Genomic DNA, 20178 nt, shown 5'->3' on the forward strand with positions numbered 1-20178 from the left:
CGGTGCGGCAAGCCGGAGGGTCCCCAGCGCACGGATCCGAGGCCCCTCGCAGACACGTGTGGCTGGCGGGGGTGGGGGGGGGGTATCTAGGTCTCCAAGCTTGGGGTGCTCCAGGCTTGGAGGGCAGCGGAATGAGTGGGGGCCCCGAGACGGACCCTCTGGAAGGACTCCACCTGGTCCCCGGAGGCAGCCCTTCATGCTGGAGGCCTGGAGCCCTCACCTCGGCCATGTACTCCAGCAGGCTGACGTGGATGGACACCAGGCCCGGGAAGCCCTCGTCGGGAAAACGCAGGCCTTCCACAAAGAACAGCAGCTCTGCGGAGCCGCCCGTGTACTTGACCACGTGGTAGAGCTTCCGTCGGCCCAGGATGTGGATGTAACGCTGGCCGAAGAAAGGGTCTGGAGGGAGAAGGGCCGACGTCAGGTCCCCGCCCCCACCAGGGGGCAGTGTCACTGGGGCAGGGGGCGAGATGGAACAGTAACTAGTCCTCTAGACTTAGGGAGAAAAGCACAAGCAGAAAACGCCACCACAAGGGCCATGGCCCGCTCCATGTCCCAGCACTGTGGCCCGCTCGCCATGTGGCATGGAACCAGACGACCTCTCTGGCTTCCGGCTTCCTCGCCTATGAAATGAGCCTGCCCTCCCCGCCATGGTATACACAAAATGACAGCAGATAGTGGCTGAGCAGCTAGCGGCGTGGAGGAAGGACATTACGTCCCTGAGTTACAGATAAGGAACCCGAGTCTCAGGATAGGGAAATGGCTTCTCCGAGGCCACACAGCCAGCAAGTGGCCAAGCTGGGACACAAATTCATGTGTAATTCTGAACCCCAATCTCCCTTCCCCCTTAATAAACAAAACGTCGCCGTGCCCATTTGCACCCCGAATTCCTGTCTGCGGAACAGAAGTCACGTTGGCATGAAGAACCACACGTGGTCTCCGGCTGTACCTTCTTGTGGCTCTTCCCTCCGCTGGGAATGGTTGTTCCTTTCCTTCCAGGCCCGGATGTGTGTCCCTTCTGGGAATTATGCCCAGATCCCCCAGAGACCAAGGCAGGGGCTCTGTGTGGAGCGTCTGCAGCCCCCCCTCCTTGCCCATCACAGACTCTCTGAGGGAGTACGATCTTGGGGGCTAGTTGTCGGCCCTGAGAGACTGCCACCTGGGGGCAGAGACAGGCCTGGCTGGGCACAAAGCCAATGTGGCACATGCTCATGTTGAATAAATATCTACCAAATGAACCAATGGCTTCCGCGCCATGCCCTATAGATTTTTCAGGCCAGAGCACACGTACTGAATTACAACTGTGTTGCCAGCATGGGCAAGGGCCTCTGGGGAAGGATAGAAATGGTCGGGATGTAGCATCTCTCTCGGTCTACGCACGGTGCTCAGCCAACGAGAAGGTAACGCGGGTGTGGGAAGCGTCATAAGTGAGCCACAGGAGAGAGATCCCGGCAGTTACTGGGGTAGGGAGGGTAGGGGAAGGGAGGCAGGGCGGGAAGCATGCGAGCAGAGGAAGGGAGACTTTGAGAGGCCCTTTAGGGTGGCAGAGGTGGGGTGTGGCGAGGAGAGGAGATACTTGCATTGCCAAAGGCATGGAGGTAGGACCCTATGCAGAGCTTCCAGAAGGAGTTTCTTTATGCCCTGCAGAGCTGGAAGGGCAGAATCAGGCTCAGCTTAATACTCATCGTCAATAACAATGGTAATGATTAATGACCAGTCAGCCATGGGTTAGAACACGTCACCGGGACAGTCCTGGTACAAATAGGGTGCTTGATTAAAACGTGTAAATTAAGGGGCACCTGGGTGGCTCAGTTGGTTGAGCATCTGACTTCGGCTCAGGTCATGATCTCAGGGTTCGTGAGTTCGAGCCCCACGTCGGGCTCTGTGCTGACAGCTCAGAGCCTGGAGCCTGATTCAGATTCTGTGTCTCCCTCTCTCTCTCTCTCTCTCTCTCTGACCCTCCCCTGCTCACACTCTGTCTCTCTCTCACAAATCAATAAACATTAAAAAAAAAACCCTTGTAAATTAAATGGAGGAATCTCAGAAGCCCGGGTTCAGGACAGTTCCTCACATTAGGACAATATGCTCAACTAGACCCTGGTATAGGTCTGGTTAACCTATTCATCTCGCTGAGGGCAGGTGACCCTAGTGGTTATGACCTCCAGAGTCAGAGAGACCTGGGTTCAAATACCGCTCTAACTTCACAAGCAAAACCTTAAGGAGTTCACTTAACCTCCCTGAGCCTCAGTTCGCTCATTTGTTAAATGGGGATAATAACACCGACGCCACAAAGTCGTCGCAAGATAAAAGGATGCAGCATCGGTAACTCAGGGAAACCCAGTAACCCCGGGTAACCATCAGTAACCCAGCTAGGGCCTGTTGGCATTCGTATTACAAGAGCCCGTCAGTGAGTCGGCACCGACCCTCCTGCGAACCTCAGGGCCTTCTCATTGAACGGCTTCTGAACAGAAGGCAAAGAAATAATACCTCACCTCACCTTGCCTTGGGTGGGCCCAAGAAATGAGGCAGATAGACTCAGACACCGGATGTGCCAAGGAGCTCGTCACAGCCCGACCCGGAAACGACGGCGTGCGCCCTGAGTACCTCCCGATCACCAAGTAGATCCAGATGGGTGTGCGTAATTGAGAAAGTTCTCTTCCAGGCACTCAGGCCTACCCGTATGTCCCAGGTTGCACTTGCACTGATGCTCAGGGGAGAGAGCTCAGGCCTAGAAGCGGACCTGTCTTCGCAGGAAGCTCCAAAACTTCCCCAGGACTCTGGGCACTTGGGCATTCGGCCTGGGCCTGGGCCGGGAAGGGGTCTGGTCAGGTAGCTGGGTCAGGTGCCAGGACACCTTCTTGCCCATCTGCAGGTGGTATTCTCCCCCTCGAGGCCTGCAATTTATGTTTCTCTCTTTCTGGTGACTTGGGTCAGCGCCAGGCGGATCGATTCCTTGGTGGGAACAATCCAGCCACTGTCCCAAGGAGCCTCCTTCCCCCCCTGTCCCCAGCTTGGTGCGGGCTGCCTGGGCATGGCCGGCTCTCCCTGCGGGACTCCACAATGCCCTTCTGTTGAGCAGCCCACATGCCTCGGGCTGGGCCTGCCAGCCACCCTGACCTCTCCTTGGCCCCAGGCATTGGCCCTACCGGCCGGCGCGTGGTATGGGTTGGCATAACCCTTCTGGTCACTTTGGAGCCACTCCACCTCCCAAGGAGGCTCCTTGATAGTGCGACCAACTGTCCTGGTTTGCCGGGGACTGAGCGGTTTCCAGGAGGAGGGATTTTCTGTGTTAAAGCCAGGAAAGTCCTGGGCAGACTGGGGCACGCTGGTCACTGTATCCTTAGAGGACGAGGTCAGGCCCCAACGTTGGGGTCCTGGGGCAGAATCTGAGGCTGGAACACAGATACCTGTGTCTGCCTGACAGCACTGGGGACCTCTGTCTATGGCAATGATTGTAATGAATAATCGTCAGAATAATCCCAACAGAAGCAACAAGTGCCACCTTTAGAAGCATTCCACGGGCCGGCTGCTGCGCTGGGCACCTGACACCTGTTACTTGTTTAATCCCCACCGTGAGCAGGGACATGGTCAGGCCTCTCATCATCCCTACGTCCCAGATGAACTCACAAGGCGTGGGCTTGTGAGCAGACTTGTCCAGATGCAGGGTTTGAACCTCCCAGGCTCCGGAGTTCCCTCCTGGGGTCCCTTGGCCTCCAGCCCGGCCCCCAGCCCTTGGGGGACACAGGTGACACACCGCATTCATGTGACACAACACACTCTCACCCATCACCGTACTCAGATTTTGACCAAACCCGAAAATCTTTGCCCAGAAGGAAAGAAAACCGTCACAGATGGATTATTCCCTTCCCCCCACCTGTTCTTTCCAAGATTCCACATTTTGTGGGGAACTATTCTGGAATCGTCGCTGTGTCAGGAACGGGCCCCCCTCGCCCCTCGGGACAGCAGCCCAGATAAGACAGACGGGGCGACGGAGCCTCAAGGTGCTTGTCTACTCAGGGCCCATCTCGGATGGCAAGTGAGGGGCCGCGATGTGATCGCGGGGCCAGACGGCGACCCGCTCCCACTACCAAACAGGGCCCTCTGGATAACGTGCAGGTGTCACCGCCAGCAAATCATCCCGCATTACAATTCAACGTCACGGTCGAGAGGCACAGGTGGAGGCCCGGTCCCGCCGGCAGCCCCTGTCGCTGTGGCAACCCTGGACTGGACGGGGTAAACATCAACCTCTCCGGCCCCCTGGGGGCAGCAGAGCCGGCCTGTCTCTGGGGACGTTCCAACCTGTGTGAGGTCACTGTCCGGGCCCAGGGTGGATCAGAGGGAGGACTGGCTTTGGGTGGCCGCTGTCCACTGCTGTCCTGGTTAAATCACCCCCCGCGGTGAGGGTCCAGGGCCCCCGTGACCAGCTCCTCGTGGTTCTAGCAAGCCTGTCCAGAGGTGGGCCCCAGAGGTAGGCTGGAGATCTGGGGCCCCCCAGACAGCTGGGCACACAGGGGAAGCCCCGCCCCACATCATGGCAAATTGCAAAGCAAACTATTTTGCTGAGAGAGGCTTTTAATACATAAATCAGATCTTGACAGCCCCTTGCTTAAAACCCTCTAATGGCTTTCCACTGCACTCAGAATAAAATCCAAGGCCTCTCTCTGCATGCCCTGGCCTCTGCCCAGATCGCTGACCTTGACTCCAACACAGCCACCACTTCTGGTCTCCCTTTTGCTCCTCCAACGCCCCAAGCTGGTCCGCTCCTCTGGGCTTTGTATGTGCTGTTCCCTCTGCTTGGAACACTCTTCCCTCAGCTCATGAATGGCTATTTCCTCCCCATTGTTGATTTGGGTCTCAGTTCAAATGTCACCTGCTCAGAGAAGCCTTCCCAGACCTTCCCAGGCTAGCGAGGCCTCCCCTCTGTCTCTGATGTTCCCTACTACTTGGTGGGTATTGTTCCCTCCAGTTGTGTTCCTTATCAGGTCTCCCTCACTAGGCCATCGCCTCCCCCACGGCAGGCCGGGACTGCAGAGTTCACTGCCAGGACCCCGGCACTGAGAATGGCACTTGGCACTGAGGGGGCTCAACGTGTATTTCTAGAAAGAATGAGACAGAGCGGGCAGCTGTGAGGGCTAGTTCTGTGGTGGAAGCAAGCTCCCTGCACAGCGGGGACCCAGGGTGCCCTGTCACCATCAAGAGGAGCAAGGGGTCAGCTCTGCAAAGGTGCCCAGAACCTCACTGGAGACCCTTTAAAAGTTAGAAGGCAGTCGGGGCACCCAGGTGGCTCAGTCGGTTGAGCGTCTCACTTTGGCTCAGGTCGCGACCCCACGGTTTGTGAGTTTGAGCCCCATGGCTGACGCACAGAGCCCGCTTCGGATCCTCTGTCCCCGCTCTCTCTCTCTGTCTGCCCCTGCCCTGCTTGTGTATGCGCATGCTCTCTCTCTTGAAAATAAATAAACATAAAAAAAAAAAAAAAGAGAGGTTGTTCTCGGCTCCAGAAAGTCCGAGATGGGCAGAAAACACCCAGGGAAGTGATGGGTGCATATCAGGAAGGTGATGTGGCTCTAGAAAAAATGGACCTCAAAAGCCCTTCCTCCTTTGGTTCATGGGGAAGGGGGGACTCTAGGTTGTACATAAACCTGCATCACTACCAACTCCTTTGAGGCGGGAGAGGCCCATCCCTGGGGCCTCGTGACGTCACAGGACAAGAGTGCTCCCAGTGGCTATTTCTAAGAGGCCAAACCTGGCCCTCTCCAGTCACCTGCACCTGCAGGGGCCATAACTGCTAAGGGGTGGGAGGACAGGAGACTCCACAGAGGCGTCTGGGGAAGGCCTGGGGCAGAGCTGGGGATAACTTTGGGGAAGGGGGAGGGCAGGGCTGGGCCCCGGGGAGGTTAGCTCAGTGAGCGCTGAAGGGACAGAAACGTTCAGAAGGGCAGGGGTCACTCACTCTCCACGTAGAACACGCCCACTTTGTCCGAGTCTGTCATGGAAATGTAGAGAACGATCTCATATCCCACGGGGAGGCGGTCTGGGCCTTTGGTCCGCAGGATCATCTGGGACATGTCCTTGAGGTCTGTGGCGAGTGCGGGGGGCGGGGCAGGGGGATGCACGAGGAGGTTAGAACTAAGACACATGCGGCTGGACTGTTGGCTCGCAAATAACCGTCACTTTTCCCATCAAGACAGAACCCGCACCCCACCCCCCCACATGCGTATTGTGGAAACTGCAGAAAAGCATAAAATCCGGTTATCACCTCCAATACCATGATCTCCTGTGACCTCTTGAGAATTCCCTTCCAGTCCGTTCCCTAGGTGTATGAGTATGTGTAACTCCTAAAAAATGTGGTTCCAATTGAACCACATTCGTAGATTTTTTTTTTTTTTTTTTTTTTTTTTTTTTAGCAAGAATGGATACTTCAGTCGACCACCCCCTGGAGACTGAAGGTCGCTCCTGCCTCTGCCTTGGCCCGGCCCAGGACTGAGCAGAAGTGTTTCCATTGCTTCTCCCTGCCCCCAACCCCGAGCGTGGGTCCCGCTGGTACCTTCCTTGCTGTAGACCTTCTCATCGTTCAAATCCTCCTTGGGCAACCAGGGCGTGTCTCGATCACAGTTCACCAGCAGGATGGCCCCCTGGCCCTCAGGGCCCCACGTCCAGGATGCCTGCGTCGGCAGGGAGACAGGTCAGTGCCTTCGTGTCTACCCTCTGGCTGATTCCCGGCGCCACTGCAGATCCCACGGGACACCAAAGAGACAGCCCCAGGATGACAGAAAGAGCAGTCACCGCTCATCAGGGGCAGGGGGCACTTGGCAAACGCGAATCCCCCATCTGATGCCCGGAGAGGGGCAGTGTAAGCACTGGAGGTAAGCTCGGGAGGGGGACGGTGGCAGAGGGAGACCCAGAGATAGGAAAACTGACCGGGGCTTTTATGAGCCTTGTGTCTGGTGTGCCTGTGCCTGGAGGAGGTGGAGGCAGGGAGACGGAGGGAGGCCAGAGAAACGAGCCCGCCGACATTCTATGACAGGCTCTGAAGTCCACAGGGGATCACGGGGAGATGCCTGGACGGACAGACACCCAGCTGTTTGCAGACATGCTGAGTGGTCCAAAAGGGACCTGCAAGGCGATCCACTCTCTACGCTGCAGCCAGGGCCGAATTGGAAGGAGCTCCAACCAGATCATGTTGCTTTCCTGCTTTAAGCCCTGCCGGGGGCTCCCTGTTGACTTAGGATAAAGTCCCGATCCCTCACCGCAGGCTGCAAGGCCCGGCGAGACCTGCCGGCTCTCCTTCAGCCCCCCTCCACCTTCCCCCTCGCTCGCTCTGCTCCCTCAGCTCTCAGGCCTGTGCCCTTGCACGTCGCTGTGCTCACTGCGTGGTCCGGTGTCCCCCTAACCTGGCCAGCCCCACTCCTCCTTCTGGTTGTGGCACGGCCATCTGTTCTTCCTGGAGGCCCTTCTGATTCTCCAGCCCTGAGCATCCGCCCTGGGTCTACACTGAGGGCACCGTACACGTCCTCTCTGGGGATGAACTGGCATATGAAAGTAACATATGCCCCTGGCAAAAATATCGGTGACTTGTAGAAGGCCAGGAAATGGAAAATAGGTAGGAGCAAACCGCCTGGATATACGCAGGGCGAAACCAGTGGAGCTGAACAACCGGCTTGAGGGCAGAGGAGAAAGCAGCATGAAATGGACAGCACAAGGCTCTCGACACGAGTTAAAACACACACGCGCACGAACCACACTGTGCGTTCTACGAGAATCATGAGAACACAGGGGCGCCTGGGTGGCTCCGTCGGTTAAGCGTCTAACTCTTGGTCTCAGCTCGGGTCATGATCTCGTGGTGTGTGGGTTCGAGGCCCCACATCAGGCTCTGCACTGACAGTGTGGAGCCTCTCTCTCCCTCGGTCTGCGCCTCCCCCACTCGTGCTGTCTCTGTCTCTCTCAAAATAAATAAAGACGATTTAAAAAGGAAAAAAAAGAATCATGAGAACAGAAAGAAACACCTTGAGCCCGTTAAAATGGCCCTTTGCGGGGGAGCAGAATGGGAGTGTGGAATGCAGGATAAAAGGGAATAAATGAATGATGAATGAATAGATGAGTAGAATAAGAGAGGCGTTGTGTGTGCACCATGAAAAATAACATGCACGGGTGCCTGGATGGCTCAGTCGGTCGAGCATCCCACTCTTGATTTCAGCTTAGGTCATGATCCCAGGGTCTTGGGATCAAGCCCTTGCGTTGGGCTCTGGGCTAAGAGTGGAGCCTGCTTGGGATTCTCTCTCTCTCTCTCTCTCTCTCTCTTTCCCTCTGCCTCCCTCCCCCCACTTGCTCTCTCCTCTAAAGTGAGAAAAAATATGTGACTTGAACTGAGAACGATTAATGCAATCTTTCCTCCTGACAGTCCCCCTCGTTCAGTTTTAAAATTAAAAGAAAAAAAAAAAAAAACAAAGGGAAAATAATGGGAGCAGATGCTCTGGCAGCACTTTCTCTGTGGCAGGACGGTCATTATTTCCACAAACTAGTGTCCCATCCTGTGGGGGGGGGGGGGGCGGGAAACTGAGACTCAGGAAAGGGCCCTGTAGCTATTGCTTTAAGGAGCCCGGCTCCCCCGTGAGCTCTGCCACGGGTGCGCCGTGTGTGGGAGCCTGCGCTGGGCCTCAGTCTCCTCCTCTGTAAAAGGGGAGCTGTCTGTGTCTGCTGGGAGAACTATGGGATCCATCGTGGGGCTCTCCCCCCAGGCACTCCCCCCCCCCCCCCCAGGCCAGCCCCGTCTGCCCTGGTAACTAGGTACCTTTCTTGGGTTGTTCTTCTCCACCACGCCGTCCCGGTCTGCGTCCACATCCAGGGAGATCTCTGGGGACAGACACATGGGTGAGTTGTTGAGCCTGCCGGACAGGGTGAGGTAGGCCAGGGATCTCCCAATACTTCGCTGTTCTGCAGGCAGTTCTGGGGGGTGGGCGGGATGAACCTCACTCTACAGGTCTAGGAGCCTTGGCTCAGAGGGGCCAAATTGTGTGCCCTGTGTGAGTGAACAGGTAGCATTAGCAGACCTGGGACACACGCCGTGTTTGGTCAGATCTGAAGCTCACATTTTAAAAACTTTCACAGGCAGGGCGCCTGGGTGGCTCAGTCGGTTGAGCGTTGGACTTCGGCTCAGGTCATGATCTCACGGTGTGTGAGTTCGAGCCCCGCATTGGGCTCTGTGCTGCCAGCTCAGAGCCTGGAGCCTGCTTCGGATTCTGTGTCTCCCTCTCTCTCTCTCCGCCCCTCCCCTGCCCATGCTCTGTCTCTCTCTGTCTCAAAAATAAATAAACATTAAAAAAAAGTTGAAAAACTTTCATAGGGGTTCCTGACTGCCTTTCCCAGTCTTCTGTCCTGATGGTGCACACACAGGTGGTGCATTTGTATGTGATCTCTTCTAGAACGCCCACCTCCCACCAGGGTTTTACTGTGGAAACTAGGTCTCCAACCCCTCTGGATCTCAGGGTGCCTGAGAAGCCAGGCTGTCAGATAGAAGATCCAGGGTGAGGTCCCTGTTTACTCTTTCTTTTGGGGAAGGGGCGTTTGGTGACCTTAGGCCTGTCCCGGGGACAGGTGTCACAGAAACTGTGTGGGGCAGTGAAATGAGCTCAAGATTTAGTGTCAAGAGAGTGCTAGGTTTGAACCCTGCTTTTCTGCTTACGAGCTGTGTGACTTTGGGCAGGTTAGGCAGCCTCTCTGAGCCTTAGGTTCTTTACCTGCAAAATGGGGCCCTTCCCAGTCGGAGGAGGTGTACTAATTGGAACAGTAGGCACTGCTGACGTTTCGAGCTGGATGCTTTGTTGTGGGGACTGTCCTGTGCACTGGAGGATGTTTAACAGCATCTCTGGCCTCCACCTGCTGGATGCCAGTAACACCCCCCAATTTCAGCAATGAAAGTGTCCCCAGATATTGCCAAATGGCCCCTGAGTTAGAGACTAACAGGGAGGGGCAGGGGAGCTTGTCCCAAGGTGATGGGGATGTCACACAATGGGACAAGCTAGTCCAGGTCCCAGAACTGCCCCGTGGGCTTGGCCTCACGCTGAGCATGACTTGGACAGAGGGCAGGAGTTGGGTGGGAATGAATGCATTCCTGGTCTGTCCCCTTGGCAGGCAGGCTCTCTCCCTGGCTTGGGTGGGAAGGAGGGTCCTGGCACAGGAAGGGCACTGATGTCACCATTCCGGAGATGGCTCACCCTGGGGATTACACTCAAGTCTTCCCTTTGCCCATAGCCCGATTCCCTGAATGTGGCTTTTCTGGGTCTAGGAGGAGGCAGGGCAGGGGAAGCTTTTAGGGTACTCTTTCGTTGGGAGAGGCAGCACCCCAGGGTCCCAACCTCTGCCTCCCTAGGGATGCCAGGTGCCATAGGGCATGATTAGGTAAGCTTCTCCCATCGACCATCTGCTCAGCCAATCACTGTTGGTCATCTACTATTTCCAGGCACTATACCAGGCATGGGGACCCAGCAGTGGGCATTCAGGGCATAGTGCCTGCCCTGGAATCGCCGGTCCTACGGGATAAATATTATTGTTGCCGTTGTACAGGTGAGCAAACCCAACCTCAGAGATGTCACCTGTCAGCAGATGGGGCTGATAACCTGGAGGCTGCTGCAGAGTAAGGGTGCTGGGGACAAAGTGGTGAAGGGGGGTGCCCCCAGCTGCTGTTAAGTGACCGAAGTCTCAGATGGAAAAGCAGTATTGATTTTGGCTCCCAGACCTTCATGAACGTTCCAGCTGGACACTCCCCAGTCAATGCGGCCTCTCAGCGAGGTTGGCTTCCCGAAGCTCGGCCCCCAAGAACCAGCCACAGACCCGGGCTCCTTAAGGAATCCCTTTCTTTGCTTTTCAAGGTAACAATCTTTCCTGTGTGCACAGTTCCCCTTGCCAGAGGCAGAGAACTTGCCATGCAGGGAGGAGTTATCACTCGCCCTGCCACCCTCACCACACAGACGAGGAAACCGAGGCACCCAGCAGGGAAGTGACCATGATGTCCCCAGAGAGTGCAGACCCAGGCATCCCAGGTGGGCCTCTGACTCCAGGCCCCTGGCCTTGGCCTGTTTCCTGCACTGTCTCAGGCTGATCTCCACCTTGGGCTGTTTCTGAAGCCCAAGTCCGCCTTCAAGGGGAGATTTGCTCCCCTTAAGGTCACTCCCAGAGGGGCTGGCCACATCCCCACCCTGGCGCACCCCTGTGGCTGTTGTCTCTGGGTCAAGGTGGCGCCCCGCCATGGCAGTGGCGGGTCCACGAGAGCAGCGGATCACAGGAGAGAAATTACGAAGCACTTAATCGTGTTCTACCTCATGATGAGTTCCTTAAGTTAAAACATTTTATCGATATAATATTTGCACATAATGCAAAAAAAAAAAAAAAATCAAATAGCACCAAACAGCTTCTAAAGAAAAATAAGTTTCCTGCCCATCCCATCCCCTCACCTGCCCGAGGCAATCTCTGTTGCTTTTCCTTGATTTGTTAACTTCAGACACATTTCATTGACTTCCTGTTAGGATATTCAGGCATTACCTGATTGGGCCCTCTTATCACCCGCGGCCCAACCGAGGACTTCTCCCCCTTCAAAGCTTCCTCCAAAGTTCAATTTAACTAGATTCTGACGGGATGATCCTTGTAGGGACAGAGAATAGGGCTCTCATGACCCTCCCAGAGCTCTGCCCTCTTGGGATAGCTCTGTCTTCCCCGGGGGCCGGGGGGGGGGGGGGGGGGGGGGGGGGAGGGAGGGGGGGGAGGGAGGAGAGGAGAGGACATCTGTTTCGGGGCATCTAGGCTCCAGACGACATTTTCCAGAGGCTCTGAATCCTACCTCAGCTCCCCAGAATAGCCCTAAGGTGTCAGGTGGCCTCTGGGGTGTGGGGCAGATTTATGGGAAATGTCACTGGGATTGGGTTCAAGGTAGTCTGCCCCGAGAATCAAGACACGGAGGCTTGACACAGAGGCCTGAGCATCTTGGCAGAGGCCGCCGGCCCCCATGGACAGTGGCAGGGTGCCTGGCCTTCTTACGTAACTGGGCAGCTTGGGGTGTGGTGGGGAAGGAGGACTTTCTCCCCCACAGCCAACTAGGGCAATCATCCTAGACTCTGGGGAAGGGGTACAGGGAGTGAGATCCTTAGGTTGATGCTAAAAATTCTCAGGGCTCGCGTCGTGCTCCCGTTGCCAGGATAGCAACAAAGAGGAGCCCATCCCCCACCCCCATTCCCCTCAACGGGGTTGGGGGGGTGGGGGGGGCTTTGCAAATCAGCTGTACCTGGAGTCTCGAAGGCCCTCGGGGACCGCGGGGCCCAAAGGCTTCATTTCACAGCTGGGAAAAAGTGAGGTCTAGAGGGGTGGGCTCCTTGGTAAGGTCACACGGCAAGTCCTTGGCGGGACTGGGAACTGAGACCCGGTTTGGCCGAGGGCACCATGGGTTTACTTCCAAATCCCAGGAGGAAGCCTGAGGGGCAATAAAGATCTTCCAACTTTGCTCAGGCAGAGGGGAAATGTGGCTACCCCCAAGCAGAAGGGAGAAAAGAAAAAGTCCTGACTGAGCATCTTCTTTGCACACAGCATCCCATCGGGTCCCCATGAGCACAGCGCAAGCATGCGCTGTGAAGAGGAGGGCCCTGAGGCTCAGAGGGGTGACGGTCCCTAGGTGGCTGAAGGGGCAGGGCCAGAACTTAGACTTATCTCTGTCTACTCCGCAGCCGGGGCTCTCTCTGCTCCGCGTGGGCTCAGGACAGAACTAGGGGCGCCCGGGTGGCTCGGTCGGCTAAGCATCTGACTTTGACTCAGGTCATGATCTCATGGTTCATGAGTTCGAGCCCCACCTCGGGCCCTGTGCTGACAGCTCGGAGCCTGGAGCCCGCTTTGGAATCTGTGTCTCCCTCTGTCTCTGACCCTTCCCTGCTCATGCTCTGTCACTCTCTCTCAAATAAATAAACATTAAACAACAATTTTAATGGGCAGGCTTATTACTGGAGTAAACCACAATTTTACTGACCCGTGCAATCTAAACTATCTGGAAGCGTAGTTAGTATGTTCTGGGGTCTCGGCCCTGCTGCTCCCTCTGCAAACAAGCTTCAGGGTCTTTTAGTGGAGAGGGGGGTCCAGTCCTGCCTCCTCACGGGGCATTGCCATCTGTTCTGTGTGCTTCGCTTTGGCAGAAGTCTCGCTAATGGCATGGTCAGCCCTCTGGGACCACCCCCGTTGGACAGGCCTCTGGCCGCTGCCCTTCCTGCTTTGTCACCAGTGTCCCTGTCTCTGTGGGATTAGGTTTCCTCAGGGCCGGTCATCTGAGACATCCTCACGTGCATACGCCTGCTGGCTCCCGCCTGCAACAGGGGAGGCGTTGGCGCCTGTCTCCCAAGGCCCCGCGGAGGGCGTCCTGAGGACCCCACCCCAAGGCTGGGCTCTCCCTCATGAGGTGCAGAAAGAGGGTCAGGGTAACCAGCAAAAGAACCCACTGGGGAAAAGGTGAGAAGCAGGGGAGCGTTGCTGTTGAGCCCATTTTGGTGGCTAAGGGCACACGGCTGGAGGAGGCGGCCCTGACGTGGGAATTAATTGTTTTCTGGGGGCAGTTCTGAGACCCCCCCCGTCGATCCTTGGGACAGCTAGGAGAGTAGATGGCAATCGTGACAGTAAAACGTCTAGGATTGGAGCCTGGCACACTGTAGGTGCTCAATAAAGCTCAGGAGTTTCTCCTCCTCCTCAAAGCACCCAGCACAGGCCAGGACACAGAGTGGGTGTTGAAGAAATGGAAGACATTATTACTGTTTTTAAAGCGCTCAGCACAGAGTTGACTCTCAGTAACTGGTGGTTCTCTCCCCCTGCCATGTGGCAACTCTATCAATCCTACATTAAGGCTGGACAGACAGAATGACCCCCTGAAATATCCTCCCGGCAAAAGCATATACACGTCTACGTGGAACACCTCGACTGCAGAAGAAGCCGACCTGAAGGACTGGAGAAGACCCCACCCCATGTGCCCTGGCACCCGGGCAGGGGAGTGCTGTGCAGATGGGAAGGCCCGGGGAGGGGAATAATCCTGAGCTCCGCACTCAACCTGCTGTGGAGTTGCTGTGTGACTGTGAACAAGTTCCCTAACCTCTCTGGGCCTTGCTGTGCCAAATGCCAAATGAAGGGCTTGGACTAGGCGAGTTAAGGGCCCAGGCATCTCTGTTTCCACGGCTGGGTCCAGGGAGGGCCAGGGGGTAGCTGGGATTATCAGGAACAGAGTAGACTTTGTAGACAGGCCATTTCCCTCACTGTGAGAGGCTGACTCTTCTGCAGGCTGCAGGGGAGAGGCAAGGGAGGAACAGACTTTGCTCTTTCTTCTCAGTGGCCCACAGAGCCCGGGCTGGGAATGCCAACACTGGGGTGAGTTGCTGGCGGGCCAGGGCCTGCCTCCTCCTGCAGGACACCCCCAACCCAGTACGGAAGGGACTGGGTACCTGTGCATCCCTTCTCGGGCCCGCATTATTCAGAGGAAGCTCTGAGTGCCAGGTCCGCAGCACTGAAAACAGGCCAGGTGCCTGTTTTCAGGGGAGCAAAGGCACGCGGGCCACAGCCCCACCAACTTACCGATGGCCGTGAGGAAGAGCCCAGCCTGGTCAATGGGCATGCTCCCCTCCTCCTCGTAGTAGTTGACGGTGACCTTGGCAGGCAGGGGTGCACCGGGAGGGAGAGAAGAGCAGAGATCACAGATCACAGGCAGCAAGGTCTGCAGGGACCCCCTTCCCTGACTCTTACCTCACGGCCTGTCAGGCCAGTTCTCCCCTAACATGCAAACCGTCTCCTCCAGGAAGCATTCCTGGGTTGCGGGGCTGCTTCTGTCCAATTATCCAACCGGACAGGGGCCTCCCCTCCTCTCAGAGGGCATCCGGGGTGCTGACTGCTTACCTGTGTGCCCCGGTGCATTCTGCTGGGTCTACCGTGATGTATGGCTAGCTTCTGCTAAGCAACCAGGGCACGGGACTGAGGTTGTTTGCTTTGAATAACGCCCAGAGCCATCACTGCCGTGGGGCACACGGCAAAGCTCGTAATCAAAGTACCCAGCGAGGAGACATCTGGTCTCAGCTCCGGGCAAATCACCCAGGGGCACTCAGCGCCCCATTTTTAGACCCCGCTGAGACGGAGGACGTTGCGGGGTGTACCTTCCAGCGATTTAATAGATCACTCGGCAGCTGACAGCCTTAACCTTCCACGAAATCATCACTCGGCCGTCTGGCACGGAGCTTCCAAAACAGTAGCCACCGGCCACACGTGGGTACCGAGCACATAAACGTGGCAAATCTGATCTGACATGCGCCGTGCGATATGGACTTGGTACGACAAAGAACATGAGCCAGCTCCTTAGTTTTTTTTATGCTGGTATCACGTCAAACTCGTAAGACTGTCCTCTACGGTGTTAAGGGCCACGCACTGCGAAAATTAGGCCCACCTCTTTCTTTTCGCCCTTTCACTGTGGCAACTAGACAACGGGCAAGGGGTGGGTGTGGTTCCCACTCGCTTTGCGCTGGGACGGCGCGGTCTAGCTGGGCCCCTGGTCCCCGCCGCCCTCGGAGCACCTCCCCGGCCGCGGTACCTTGTCGCTGCTGGCCTCGGTGCTGGCCTGGCTCATAGTGACCCGCAGCGTGGTGCTGGGCGACAGAAGCCAGCGCTGTTTGCCGTTGGCGGCCACCTCCTCGGCCTGCCCGTCACGCACCACCTCTACCCGCACGCGCTCTGAGTGCTTCAGGCTGAAGGTCTGGGCCTCGGCGGGGGCCGCGCTGGAGGGAGAGAGGAGAGCGGGTCGGAGGAGGCGATCCCCGGACAGGTGGGACAAGGGGCTCCAAGAAAAAACTCCTGGGGGGCCAGGTGGCAAGGGCCCTTCTGGGGGATCGGGTCTGGGGGCCCCCGCAAAGGACCCCGCTGCACTACAATCACCTGGTTGTGAGGAGGGCCCTCGGTTAAAATACAGATTCCTTGGGCCCGTCTCGTACCCACTGAGTCAGAACGTTCGAGGGTGGGGCCTGCGGCTCTGAATTCTTAATGGCTTCCGCATGGCTTCCGACGGGCAGCCGTGTGGTACCTTACGGGTCCAGGCCCCAGAGGCCTGGACCAAGGAATGAACTTGCTCCAAAGGCAGGGCCCGCCCCCCTTCCCGTGTCTGAGCTACAGGCGGAACTTGGTGGAAAGGCCTCAAAGCGGCAGGCGCCCAAGTGCGGGGTCTGCCCAGGGAAGGAGCCTGGAACTTGGGTCCTCAAAGGGCAGGGGTGGGTCGGCTCTGTCACAAAGGCCCCTCCCGCCGTGACTTTCTTTCCCACCTTGGAACTTCCCCTCTCACAGTCATTCCTAGGGGTTCTGGGGCGGCCTTCTATGAAACGGTGGTACATACAGAATTCTTGAAAAGCCATTAAGATTTCAGGGCAGGAAGCGAACTGGCTTGATCTGGTTTGATCTAGGCACATTTGTGTCCCATGTTGGAGCCCTGCTCCCCAACATGACTGCATTTGAAGACAGGGCTTTTAGAAGATAATTAAAGTGACATGAGGTCATGCTCACGAGGTCCTGTCTGATAGGGCTGGCCGCCTTACGAGAAGGGGAAGAGAGATCTTTCTCCCACGCACCGAGGAAGGCCACAGCCAGAGAGCGGCTACCCACCCGCCAGGAAGCATTCCCACCCCAACCCGACCACGCTGGCCCCTGACCTCAGACTTCCGGCCTCCAGGGCTGGGAGAGAGAATTGGCTCTTTTCAAGCCCGCCAACCCGCGGTATTTTGTTACTGCCTGAGACACTGGTTTAAGGGGAGGCCACAGGAAGGACAGGGAGACTGGGGGAGGAAGGTGTCCGGGGAGGACAGTTTTGCTAAAGCCAGCGCCCAGTCTGAAGAGGGCTCAGAGGGATTTAGGTGGGATTCCCCTAGGCTTTGGGACTAAGACATAGAGGTAAGTGTCAGCTTTGAAGGCACATCTGCCGTCCCGAGGGCCCGGCACTCCCGGTGCCTGAGCTGTTCTCCACTACAGTTGGGCATCAGAATCACCAGAGGGTGCGGTCTAAATCCTCAGGGTTTTTCTTTTAAGGCTGGAGATTTGCGGATCCTCTCCCCGGAGCGTCTGGCTGGCAGAGCGGAGGTCCGGCCGGGGCAGCTGCAGAGGTGAGCAGCGGCCAGAGGCTGGGTGAGAGGTTTAGGGCAGAGGTTCTCAAAGCTCAGCAGCATCACCTGGAACACTTGTCTAAATGACGATCGCCGGGCCCTCCTGAGAGTTTCAGATTCAGACGCTCTGGAGTGGGGCCTGAGACTTTGCATTTCTACCACTTCCTTCCTTTCTTTTCTTTTCTTTCTTTCTGAGAGAGGGAGGGCACAAGTGAGCAAGGGGCAGAGAGAGAATCCCAGGAGGAGCAGAGAGAGAGGGAGAGAGAGAGAAGCAGGGCTTACCCGAAGCGGGGCTCGAACTCACGAACTGTGAGATCACGACCTGAGCCCAAGTCAGATGCTTCACGACTGAGCCACCTGCGTGTCTACTGTTTCGGGGACCTGTTGGTGATGCTGCTCCAGAGCTACACGGGTCTAGGGAACCACTGGTTTAGACGCCCGGCAGTGCAGTCTGGTGGTTAGAGCCCTGGGGTGACCAAGGTTGTGAGTGAGTCTGTGGAGGCTGCCAGGCAGGGTGTCTCTGAGCCAGGCCACGGACTGTAGGGGCCGCTGGCCAAGACCACCGGTCCGGGGCACTGCAGGAGAGCGCGGGTCAGGGTCTGGCCGTCCATGCCCGGGGCTGGGAAAGGAGCCTGAAAAAGCTCCGGGGCCACCCTGTTTCTTGTCCAACTGCCCCCTCCTGAACTCCTGAGCCCATCTCGGGGTCACTGAGCTGATCTGAGGCTGGACACTTGTTGGCGGTGGGCTGCTGTCCTCTGTCCACACTCATGGTTGGGAGAAGCAGAGTCGCAGCAAAAACCCGGATTGGGAGTCCACTTGCTTGACACGTGGGCTTGAGCCCAATTTTGCCACTGAGTTGCCGAGGGAGGCTTGGGCGTGTTCCTTGCACCTTCTGCGTGTCCATCTGCCCACCCAGAAGACACCCACCCACCCCTCCTGTCCCACGGGCTTTGTCCGTCATCTGTCACAGGGCAGGGACTGAGTTTTGTCTCAGGGTGTTGCCACGGGGTACCTGTTCTCTGGATGGCAAGCCCCCGAGGGCTTCAGGGGCTCCCCGCCCCGCCTCCTGCAGAGACCAGCGTGGGGCTGGGCACATCACACACACCCCAGCAAAGAGGGTGGAGCTGAGCAGGACAGAGGTGAGCCTTCTAGAAGTGCCAGGCGGCATCGCCCAAAGGGCACGCACGTAAGACGCCGTGAGGTGGCACATGGATGCACAATTGAAAAGATTTATGTATGTATTAAAAGTGTTATCTTTTCGGGGCGCCCGGGTGGCTTAGTCCGTTGAGCGTCCGACTTCGGCTCAGGGCATGATCTCGCGGTCCGTGAGTTCGAGCCCCGCGTTGGGCTCTGTGCTGACAGCTCAGGACCTGGAGCCTGCTTCCGACTCTGTGTCTCCTCCTCTCTCTGCCCCTCCCTTGCTCATGCTCTGTCTCTCTCTGTCTCTCAATAATAAATAAATGTTAAGAAAAAAAATTTTAAAAAAGCGTTATCTTTTCATGGCAATTGATAAAGGATTGCCATTTATGGTAATAACATAAGTTCTCCATTTATTTATTTTTATTAAAATTTTTTAAGTTTATTTATTTTGAGAGAGAGAGAGAGAGAGAGAGAGAGAGAGAGACAGCGCAAGTGGGGGAGGGGCAGGGAGAGAGAGAGGGAGAGAGAGAATCTCAAGCAGACCCTGAGCTGTCAGCACAGAGCTCAACTTGGGGTTCGGACTCCCGTGAGATCATGACCTGAGCCAAAACCAAGAGTCAGACACGTAACTGATTGAGCCACCATTTACTTATTTTTTAAAATAGGCTCCAAGACCTCGTGATGGAGAGTCACATGCCCTACCCACTGAGCCAGCCAGATGCCCTGCAAGATCGCCACTTAAAGTTAGGGGCGCCTGGGTGGCTCAGTCAGTTGAACATCCGACTTTTGATCTCAGCTCAGGTCATGATCTCATAATTTGTGAGTTCGAGCCCCGCATCAGGTTCATCGCCTCTCTCTCTCTGCCCCTTCCCTGCTCAAGCTCTCTCTCTCTCTCTCTCTCTTCCTCTCTCAAAATAAAGAAATAAACTGAAAAAAATTAAAATAAGATAAAGTTATAAAATGTGAGTTGATGTAAAGAAAAATGTTAACAGTACTACAGGTACAATACAGTGTGGGGGAAAAAGCACAACCCTGGGCAATTGTGGTCTCAGGTCAGGAAAATATTCCTCTAGCCCAAGTCCCAGCTTTGACCATCAACTTGCCGGATGGCTTTGGGCAACGCACTTTTCCTCTGTTTCACCAAATGGAAAATGGGAGCATGACACCAGCGGGAGGCGGCTGGCACCGGGGAGCACAGGCCCCGCACCCAGGGGTGAGGAGGGAGGCACTGAAAAGCTGGGGATCTCTCGGCTGGGTCCCCACTTCCCTTTACGCACAGCCACGATGATTTCATCTGGTTTTATACGTTGGGTTTCTGCATACAGTTTAGAAAACAATGCTTTACAAACTCACAGGGCAGGATGAGTTTCAGGACCCGACTTTGACAACTGCTGCTCTAAGTGATGCTTCCTGCCACCTTCGTTCCTCGGGGCCAGCGAGAAACTGGAGGAGGCCCCAGAGGCTCAGGGGGTTAACGCCTGGCCCTGGCTGGCATTGGAGCTCCAGGGCCCCATTCTCTCCTACCCCAGCACCAGCCCTGCTCTGAGCTGAGCAAACAGCTATTCTTGGAGCGGCTCTGGCAGAAGCAACAAAGGCACCCATTGTCCCCTGGAGATCCTGTTGGCTGCCTCCCTCCCCAGAAAGAACCAACCTCTCAGAGCTCATCCCCCAGAAACCCGAGAACCAGGGGCTGTGGGCACCTTGATTGTCCCCGGAGAAGGCAGGGAGGGGCCCAGGATAGTATCGAGGGACCGAGTGGGGAAATTGGGGGCGGCCACCATCAGGTCACGATCTCACGGTTCATGAGCTCGAGCCCCACGTGGGGCTCCGCACTGACAGCATGCAGCCTGCTTGGAACCTTCTCTCTCTCTCTGCCCGCCCTCCGCCCTGCTTGTGCTCT

At 56.5% G+C, this 20178-nt stretch overlaps 1 protein-coding gene across 1 annotated transcript in view; it reads right to left on the bottom strand.

Moving 5' to 3' along the window:
* PADI2 (peptidyl arginine deiminase 2) overlaps positions 1 to 20178 on the bottom strand; it is a 43816-nt gene that overhangs the window by 15001 nt on the left and 8637 nt on the right. The window contains exons 2-7 of the mRNA XM_043573881.1: positions 15587 to 15770; positions 14584 to 14656; positions 8789 to 8850; positions 6545 to 6662; positions 5951 to 6076; positions 221 to 399 (exon numbers count right to left, since the gene is read on the bottom strand). Coding sequence (XP_043429816.1) covers positions 221 to 399; positions 5951 to 6076; positions 6545 to 6662; positions 8789 to 8850; positions 14584 to 14656; positions 15587 to 15770 — 742 coding nt within the window. The remainder of the gene's footprint in view (positions 1 to 220; positions 400 to 5950; positions 6077 to 6544; positions 6663 to 8788; positions 8851 to 14583; positions 14657 to 15586; positions 15771 to 20178) is intronic.

This window comes from Prionailurus bengalensis, chromosome C1 (genome assembly GCF_016509475.1).
Source record: "Prionailurus bengalensis isolate Pbe53 chromosome C1, Fcat_Pben_1.1_paternal_pri, whole genome shotgun sequence".
In the NCBI taxonomy this organism is placed as follows: domain Eukaryota; kingdom Metazoa; phylum Chordata; class Mammalia; order Carnivora; family Felidae; genus Prionailurus; species Prionailurus bengalensis.